At 41.1% G+C, this 10,085-nt stretch overlaps 1 protein-coding gene across 1 annotated transcript; it reads right to left on the bottom strand.

The window, feature by feature from the left end:
- Positions 1-1,690: 1,690 nt before the first annotated feature.
- On the bottom strand, positions 1,691-7,115 carry bspry (B-box and SPRY domain containing). The gene is made up of 6 exons (XM_086187736.1): positions 6,710-7,115; positions 6,068-6,166; positions 3,916-4,146; positions 3,728-3,753; positions 3,511-3,635; positions 1,691-2,918 (listed from the first exon to the last, which is right to left on the bottom strand). The coding sequence occupies exons 1-6, from the start codon at positions 7,073-7,075 to the stop codon at positions 2,383-2,385; spliced, it is 1,383 nt and encodes a 460-aa protein (XP_086043862.1). The 5' UTR covers positions 7,076-7,115; the 3' UTR covers positions 1,691-2,382.
- Between the last annotated feature and the right edge of the window lie 2,970 nt (positions 7,116-10,085).

The raw sequence follows: 10,085 nt of genomic DNA on the forward strand, positions 1-10,085 counted from the left end.
TCTGGGCTATTGAAAGGTTGATGTCAGAGCTTGAGGGGCCATATCAGGTGCTAGTACAGGGTGAATTGGTAAAGCTGTACCTTGAATTTTCCTGGCAGAAGGCTCTGGTTGATCTTGCTTAGGCTGCCTAGGAGCTGGGAGCCAACCAAGGTAGTCATATAATTGTTAGACAAGTTCGCCGTATAAAGACTTCCAAGGCTCCTTATCGGTTGGTCCACTATCAGCGGGATCTTCTCAGCGTCAGCTGAGAAGGCGATGTTATTGTTCCAGACGCCTTTTTTGTTGGAGAGGCTGCAGGACCTGTCTGGCTTTCAGACCCATGTTAACAGCTCTTCAAGCCTTTTCAGGAGTCCAGCGGTGGATGCAAGTGTCTGGAGGAGGTTGGTAACGTCATCCATTGAGCTCTGGAGAGCTGGGAGTTGTTGGCCTGCCTGGGATCTGACACCTCTGACCATCTGTCTCCTGCTGATCAGGATAATCTGGAATACTGCTGTGAAAAGGATTGGGGACATGGAAAATCCATTAAAAATGAGCAAACATAATAGGGTCTTCGCCCCGGAGTACCACCGGGCTCAGGCCCTAATAATGATGTAGATTGAGGTGAAATGAAGTCCTCTGATGAAATGTTTGATTTTTCAAATGAAAGCTGCTGGTATCTTATTCCTCAGTTTATCATTGTAGCCCTTCACATAGTTGATGAAAGACTAGATTAAAATCTGAAGGCTGCCACGACATGTTTCTAACCACCTTGCTGCTGATGCAATAAAGTGGTTCATATCAGATGGCAGTTACAAACTTACACCACAGTTGTGAAATGCAGTTGCAACATCCAGCCGCCCTGTTTTTCATCGTCCATTCACCAGAGGAATTTGAAATCAATGTCATCCGCATCGTGGCAGCGTCAGTCTTTAAATGCCTTTTATGGTCGGAAGAGGGGCGACACTCATCTGCAGAGTTACTGTGTGCTATAAACCAAACATAGAAAATACCACTGATGACCGTCTGGTGAGGTCACCACATCCTCACATTTTTGTTGATGTGTTTCTCCTGCTCTAGATTTCTAACTGACTAAACATTGGTGTATCCTCTCTGTCTCTGATTGATGACAAATGTTTTTAAAATCCTCTTTGGCTTGAAACAATATGATCCACGTTCATTCATTCGGCAGCTGAGTGCTCCTTCATATGTTCCATTGAGATTTTGTCTGATTGTGTAGATATTTATGGTCCAGGAGAGGCACCGTCACTCTTCACTTTGTAGTCCCTATAATGGGCATCAGCAAGAGCACGTTACATGTCTTGGGCATTTCTTATCGAGGCTTTTATTTGACACTGCTGCCCTCTAGTGGAATGAAGCAAAAGTGTCTAAGGATGTAGCAGAGTTGGCCACGTGAGGGCAGCAGAAACACGCAATTCAACATTTTTCCTGTATTGCAGAACATTCAATACAATGTTATTAAAAACGTCAATCATCATCTCTACCATCTTATTTTATATAGGATTTTTTTTTGCCTCTGAAACATTTTCAACTAACTGGAACTTCCCAATTTTCTATCAATTCAAATAAAACATATGTTTGCATGTAATGTTTAAGTGCATGCACGCACACAAATTTCCTTTTATTTCCTAATTTGCTTATTCATTTACACCCAAAAGCAGCATGGTCTCATGAGTAAAGAAGGGTTTAGGGGAGAAAAACAAAAAAAATCGTAAATGTACAAACTGAAACAACTGTATTTTTGTGTTCATGCATTTGAATGAAAAGACAAGATATTTTAAAATGCATTTGATTTCTTTGACCACTTTCTCATTTTTTATGGGATTAAGAAACATATTTTCAACCACAGTTATACACTCTGTCTAGTAACATATCTAATCACGCTAGTTGCTTACCAATGTGTCCTTGCTGCTCCATGAAAACAAGACAACCTTGCTGGGTCAGAAAAGTGCAAAGTCACAGCTTTTTATCTCTTGATAAATGTTCTAATAATGTTCCTTACGAAATAAACTCGAGCATTCGTGGAAAAGTCTACTTAAGAGTCAGATAATGAAACTCAGGTTCTAATAATGACTTTACTGAGAATACAAACAATAAAACAAAATCATCGTGAATATATTTTTCCAAAGGTCCTGGATCAACCAGCATATCAGATATTTCATATAAAGGTCATTAAAAACTGATAATTAAAAACAATACTACAAACAAATAGCATAATTGCCTTACCAAAATGATCATCACCAGTCGAAATAGTTACAGCTATTGCAGAATATGATCGACAGAATCAGCAGCCACAGATGGAGGATCTTCAACTTCAGGTCATATTTATTCGCTTATTTCTTCACGTTTGATGTCATCTAGAGTTCTGGCTGTGCTGGCAGTGTGTTAGTGCAGTATGGTTATACTGCGGTCCGTCACAGCGCACGCCGGCAGCAGCGGGGCGTTGAAGGGGTGCGTGAAAGAGTACAAGATGGCACAGGACTCCGGCTCGTAAAACAAGAGTGTCTGGCTCGGCCAGTCCAGCAGCAGGCCGATCCTCTGGGGTCTCCTCACCACATGCAGGGGCACCGTCTTCCCCTCGTGGCAGAAGGAGTAGTTGCCGTCGTAGTGAGACAGCACCCACGACTGACGGTTGTAGCCCAGCCGGGCCTCATTCCCAGAGCCTTTGCGCTCCAGACTGGCATAACAGACCCCCACCTTAAAGGCACAACTCTCTCCAACATCCAACACCCAGCTGAAGGTGCCAGAGAACATGGACAGTGAACCCAGAGCGTTGGGCCAACAGTCGAATCGCGCCGGGTCATATTGCAGGGACTGGCGTGCTTTTTTGTGGAGGAAGGTCAAAGTGCAGTGGTCATCAGACAGGGAGAGGAGAGGACTTGTTGTGCGCTCATCAAACTTTATACTAGTTGAACTACACACTGCGGAATGAAGGAAGAGAGAGGACTGGATGTCACAAGCTGCTGCAGGATATCAGATATTTTATCTGCCAAATGCATGTATGCTACACGTGCAACCGCTTTACTTTCAACATCAGCCACCCCACTCTTTTGGCTCTATATGTTCAATGGTAGAACTTGCTTTGTCTTCCTCTACATGCAGCAGATCAGCTGCTTGGATTGGAAAATGCTGGTTAAAATGTTCCACCAGAGTGTACATGGATATTTTAAGGCCGGCAATTATTTGGACAATAATGCTGAGGTACAGATTTACTGCTCACTGTCAGGAAGATAACCCACATGTGCTGAAGGCAAGAGACTTCAGCTTGAATAATTTTGCATTAGTTTTGACTGTAACATACAGTATATATGTGCCAAAACAACTATAATGTTTCAGAGTTGCAGTGGATGCGCTTTCCAACACATCCTGCTATCTATTTGAAAAGTTCTGTTACTGTTGATTTCCGATCATCTCAATGCGTGGTAACAAGCATCATCAACGCTGGGATCACTCTTTCAAGGGCGTATCTTGTGTACAGACAGTTTTAGGATGGTTTAATTCTATTGTACTGACCTTTTGGTCCCTGCAGCATGGCAGTGGCCCACAGTCCTCTCAGCAGCTTGCTGTCACTGCAGCCTGGCTTCAGGGTGAGCTGGTCTGTGTCGCACGGTTCCCCGACCCCTTCGGCCCGCTCCACCCTGACACACAAGTACAGATAAAAGAGACGAGATCTCAAGACAGTCTTGGACAACAAAATATGTTTCCACTTAAGTTATGTGATGAGTTTTACCTTTCAGCGATCTCCTGGACACTCATCTAGATGATGAGACAGGAAGAAAAGCATTATTCCTCTTGACATGAATGTAGTTTATTATCAGGATATCACACGAGCACCTATTCTCAATTTATCTTCCGACAATGATCCTCATTCATCTCCCAGACCCCCACTATCTGGCAAACATGCCCCTCGTCTCTCACCACGAGCAATGCGTCCGGGGTGTGTGTTAAAGTGTGCACCAGGCCAGAGCGTGTTTGTGACAAACTCGCCAAGGCTTGGCTCCAGTGAGCTCTCTGGGTGAGGAGACACTGCTCCACACGCTCTTCCTCCCTCTGCACCGCCTCCAACAGACGCTGCTCCTCCTCCTCAAGGGCTTCACGCGCCGCGCTGACCTGCGCCAGCACCTGCTCCCTTGCCTTGCACGCCGCTGTCTACACAAAAAAAAACATCGCTATTAGTCCATTGCAAAAATTGTCGACAGACTGGCAGGTGATGTCGATGACTACAGTAATGATCAAAAATCAAACTGTAACTTTACGAAACCTGAACTCATCAGAACCCATAAAGCTCAACGGCCACAATCAGGACCTATTTTCACTCATTTTCTGAGCACGGTTGAGAATCAAAATGAAGAACACTTGTCAAATATATATCATTTGTCCTGTGCAATCTCAAAGATGACATCTACTGTACATACCAACTTGACCAAAATATTAACTTTGCAATTACGTAAAACACAGAAAAGCATACAATTCTAATTGAAAAGCCTAAATAAGTGGATTGTAGCTTTATAAATTACTTATTTAATTACTTACCTACTTATTCATCAAAAATCCTCACTTTTTTTTTTTTTTTACAATCAATTGAATAACAGGCTTCTCGCATAGAAAACATTTGCGCATCGTACAGTACTAAAAGTGTAAGCTGAACTAACTGAGCGACAGCTGAATAGAGTGCTGGAGGAACAAAAACGAAAGGAATAATTTGACATCGGTGAACTTGTGGTTCTCTCACCCTAAAAATAGAAGAAAAAAAACCACGCAAGCTTAAGATCTTTTAACTTTTAGTTCTACATCGTGAAATGTGAAGCACAAAGCTGAGTGACTCGCTGAGTCAAGCATCTAGGTCGTGGTTTGTTTACAGTACTATGCTAGTTTTGTGCTGCTAACGATTGCATTTGTGCTCCAAAATAAGCAGAAAAACTTGTGTTTATTGTTGGGCAAAACAATTAAGTCTCAGCCTTTATGAAATGACCTGAAATCCAAGGAAACAATCCCATTTGGTTAAGGGGACGTTAACTTGCAGGTAGTCGTTGCATTTTACTGAGTCAAGGTGATTACAACACACCCATGGTTCATGTTATCAGTGACACCTGTGCTTCTCTTAATATTCTAAAACCCTCTAGATTGTGGAGATGCCACAGGAGGCCTTCTGACTACACCTCACTAAACGCTGTGTTCAATGACAGCTGAGAACCTGTTATTACTGTCTCTCATAGGAAGCCTAACACAATGGCTCTTTAAGATCAGAGTTCCTAGTTAGGAAGGCAGATTCTCCACTGCTGCAGTATCCACATATTATGATGTTTTCCATGGCATTTATTTGTCCTGATTACGCCAAAACTCTGAGGTGGATGGAGGGGAGCGCGATGGGCCAAGGAAGAGTTCCACCTGGTGGCATCAGAAATATGTTTTTTTTTTTTTAACTTTGATGTGCTCATTAACGGTCGGCCAGATTCATCTCAACTGAAGTCAACAACACCTTAAGAACTTGGAGATGATTTACGATGAAAAATTTGACTTTTTGTTCAAATGTGTTTGGAAAGGCGGCGAAGTTCGACATGAAACCGTTATAACTGGACTCCACATGATCAGAACTTTTCCAAACTTCAGACATTTGATAGGAGTCCAAACCTGAGGACATCCGAAAGCTGATCCAGAAAGCTAGATGTAAGCCTGAAGTACCAAAGTAACACTGTGATGGTTTCATGTGACGTACAGTAACGTAACCTATACTGTGTGTGTTCTCTATCACTACTGCAATTAGTAATATTTGCACTACAGCACACACATTAGTCCACTTCTTCATGCAGAACTGAAATATTCATTCACGCTGCGCAGCATGTGTTCGCTCTTCTTTATCTGAATATTTGATTTGGTTCTGATTATATTGTAGTTTTATGGCACTTCAATAAATCAGGTTGAGTTATTCCTTGAGTTAAAAAACCCAAACACTTGTTGGTTTTAGCTTTGAAAAGAAAAGTGCAGGATTGTTTCACATGTGTCTGTAGCACATACGTGTCCAATCACAGCACATGTGAACCAGGAACAATGATTAGATTTAGTCACTCACCTGAAGCTTCTGCTCTTTGGCTCTCAGCGTTTGGTCGATAAACCTTTCAATCCTCAGTGCCTGCAGCTGCATTTTCTCACACTCATCCACCAACTGATTCTGGTGGAAAAAATAACACACGCACGCACGTGCGCGCACGCACACACACACTCTGCTGAAACATGAATAGCTGGAAACGCAACAGGTAATTCCTGTCTTCTCAAATGTTGCACTGAGAGGAGCACCTGCCAAATATGTCACACCCACATTAGAAAAAAGGATGATTACGTATGTGAAACTGTCAAATATGGGAAAACAATTTCAACAAATATCAGGCTTCATAAATGCTCCCTTCCTTAGCAGGGACCAGCTATTTGTCCCGTTAAATGTGCAAAGCTCTTGAAACACTGAATAACTTTTCAAAATAGTTGTTCAAAGAGAAAAGAGCAGGCTACAGCAAATCCTGGAAGGAAACTCCTCTGGGGGGAAGCTTCTGGGACTAGGAGAGTTAACTTTTACCTGCGGGTATTAAACATTAACCCCATACCACCTGCTGAATTGGCAGCATGTACTTTAATTAAGACAAATATTACTAAATGCCGGAAATTAATAGTTTTTGGGGTTTTTTTTAAGGGGAAAAAGGTTTACAGTAGACACACTCACCCTGACTGAGGTGACTCTGGTGGCCAAGGGGGCCACACTGTGCCCCTGACAGGGGCCTATATGGACGCACTGAGAACAAATGACTTTCATTTCTGTACCACAGAACCAGTCCAGTCCTGCTTCATGCAACACACAATACTCGTACTCCCCGGAAAAGATCCCGGACTCTGTATCGGATGTGGTTCCAGCTGGTACGGCGCCGTTGCCCCGAACCGAGGTGTTCCCCTCCGGCTGCTGCTGCTTCACACTGTCGCTAAACTCGGTAAAACCCGGCAGGCTGCCATCCATCTCTCTGTGTTTTACAAAAGCCTCCTCGTCCGGTGTCGGCGTGCACGTTAAATCGCAAGTTATCACGTCCTCGGTCATGACACAATAACGCAGGAGCAGGTGCACCGGCGGAGTGTCACCTCCGGTACAGCGATATACCACAGGTGTAACAGGTGAGCGGAACACGGAAGTGACACCAAAGATCAGCGCTGAGGGGGCTTCAGTCCGTTCGGTTGGGTTTTGGTTGTTTTATGGGCGTCAGCTGAGCAGCGCTTTGAAAACCAGGATTCAGCAGAAACAAGCGCTTAGACTACAACGATTTGCATGAAATGTCTGCGTGTCTGGAGTCTTCAGCTCTGTTTAAAATAAATTATCCATGAATTCAGGGATGAAATACTTCCAGGTGTGTCCTAAAGGTCAGTTTAATCAACCCTATGACAGCCTGCTGCTACCGTCTCAGAAACAAACCTATACACTGACACAGTTTAAGAAAACGTAGGAAAAACCAAAATTATACATACAATTGTTTTATTGCTATTGAAATTATTGTAGGCTTTAGACTTGATCGATATATTGATTCGGTTAGCGATTAGCGCCGATATGATGACTTATATGATTCAGACAAAGATGCTTCTGGAAATTAATTCACAATTAAGTCAATGATAAAGATCATTTTTAAACTATATAATATTCTGCCTCCTTTGAAGATCTTTGTCTTAAGTATTTGGAAACCACACTTTAGAGATTATTATTGCAAACTTAATATTTTCAGAGGTTTTTTCTGGCTGAAATATCTATTATAGCTTTTTTTTATTACCCCAATATTAATACTAGAATCATCCCAAAAATACTGTATCAGTCAAGCACTAGTTATGACAATATGTGACCGTGAATTGATATCCATATATTTTGGATAATAAACTTTGTTAATAAACTGTAAATTATCTTGCCTCCTATACATATCTTTGTCATTAGCCTTTGATAAATACATTTAGGGGATCATAATAAGCAATAAAACTGATATATATATATATATATATATATATATATATATATATATATATATTTGATTTGCATTGATATTGGATTTTCCCCCCTGTTTTATCGCAGCTTGTCCCAGATAAACTTAATTAATAATAATTTATTATAAACTTTTAGAACCTGCTTTCCACTGTGACTATCAACAAAACGGAGTAATTGTGTGTGTGTTGTTTTCTGATGCAACGTGTGGAAAAAAAAACTCATCCAAATTGGCCAAATGAGCAGGTTAGTGTGTGTGTGTGTGTGTGTGTGTGTGTGTGTGTGTGTTGAGAGCTATTATGAATATACATTACAAATGATTATTTCCTACTTAGAATTGAACTCAGAACTCGTGTGTTGTATTCAACGACAGCTTTCTTATCAAAGTACAGGCAGTTAGAAGAAACTGAGGAACGGTGTAATTACATTTTCCAGGCTTGATGGGTGTGATAGAGATTTTGTTTCATCAGATGAGTTTGGAGAGGATCAGAGGTAAAGCCACACCTATAAGAGACACTCTGACAATAGCGCATAAAACCACAGTCTGGAAAAACTTCCAAGGAAAATATGACTAGAAAGAAAAGATTTACATTGTGAAAGACGTCTGCCCTTAAACACTAAGCTAAGCTGGAAGTCCATGGAGCATCTGCTCAGATCATGTAGGCACCAAATTAAAGACTTTTGTTTTTCTGTCCCAACAATTCCGATTTCTAAAAGGATTCCACTGTTAAAAAATATATGTTTGCATGTAATTTAGATGTGAAAATACACGAGACTGTACAACTCAGTGTTAAAACACAAATATTTACATGGTTTGTTGAAAATTGCACATCAGAACTGATCTGATAAATAAAAATGATTGTGCTGTCGGTTAGAAATGATAGGCAGACACTCATGGGTTGTTTTATTTTTCTCAAATTTGGTTGTCATTTAAATGTTGTATCCTTATTAAAAAAAAAAAAAAAACAGTCAGAATTTCCCTCCAGCAAAGTTTGACTTTGCAGACAATTTGAGATTTCATTTAAGAGGTTTGTGTAATACAACTCCTGATCGCTAGAGGGTGCTAAATTACCTTCAAAAGCAGACAGAAATGCTGGGTTAGACATTGAACTAACAAGCATAATGTAGGTTGTTGGTGTTTTTGTTAGTTGCAAAATTATCAGATCAAATTTGAAGTCCACTCTGCAATGAAAAACAGAGGTTACCCAGGATGTAACTCCAGGTCCATGAGTGTGCACCTCTTCGCTGGTGGTATAAACCTAAACTGAATGCCATCAGGGACGATATTCCTCCCTGGGGGAGCTGCACTGCCTCAAGGGAGTTACAAAGGCACACTTGTCAGAACCTCATGAAATATACTGGTTCTGATCTGTTGTGTGAGTTATGCTTATGTTCTGCAACGAATGCGCTCAATGTAGCTATGCCTGTCACACTGACGTTTCCGGTGTAATACAGCTGTCGGTCTGCCACAGACGAGGGCGTACCAAGCGTTAGGTATACACACACTGCTATAAATGAAGTTTTGAGAGTACCTTATAAATTTTTTTAAAATAATTTAAAAAACAATAGTGATGTATCACTTTAAGACCCGCTGAGACTGGGGTAGGGTAGGCCTGACATAGTATGTAAAATCAATCTAAAATACAAGAATCATCAGCAAAATCTGCATTTGAAAAATTGTCATCCTGAAGAATTATTATTGTAATTACTATCTATTATTTAATGATCATCCACAGAAAACTCCTTGTGTAAATACATTACAGTAAACTAAATTTACAACAGTTTAAGATTCAAGCAACAGCTAATAATAAAGGATACGTCAGTTCTGGTTGCATTTTTTTAATCACGTTCTGCTCGATGCAGGACTGAATACAGGAGTAAATACACTGCATACTCGATAGTCCTGCCTTTGATTCGCATCAGCAAAGCGTCACAAGCTATGACGTCAAACATCAATGAAAATAAATGTTTTGACAACTCATGGCCAAATCCCACCCAGCCAACTGAACATTTCCCGCGAAAATGGCCAGAAGAAGTCACGAGAGTGCAATGACGTTATACGTACAACGACTCGTCTTGAGAAATAGTC

Source organism: Aulostomus chinensis, chromosome 19 (assembly GCF_037954235.1).
Source record: "Aulostomus chinensis isolate RoL2024-O1b breed Wild chromosome 19, RoL_Achi_v1.0, whole genome shotgun sequence".
NCBI lineage: Eukaryota > Metazoa > Chordata > Actinopteri > Syngnathiformes > Aulostomidae > Aulostomus > Aulostomus chinensis.

Excerpts from the sequence above, each read along its gene's own strand:
- bspry (XM_086187736.1), bottom strand. The coding sequence starts at position 7,075 with ATGACCGAGGACGTGATAACTTGCGATTTAACGTGCACGCCGACACCG. Across the intron at positions 3,754-3,915 it reads CCCCGGACGCATTGCTCGTG|ATGAGTGTCCAGGAGATCGC; the intron begins GTGAGAGACGAG and ends CTCATCATCTAG. Across the intron at positions 2,919-3,510 it reads CATGCTGCAGGGACCAAAAG|TGTGTAGTTCAACTAGTATA; the intron begins GTCAGTACAATA and ends TTCATTCCGCAG.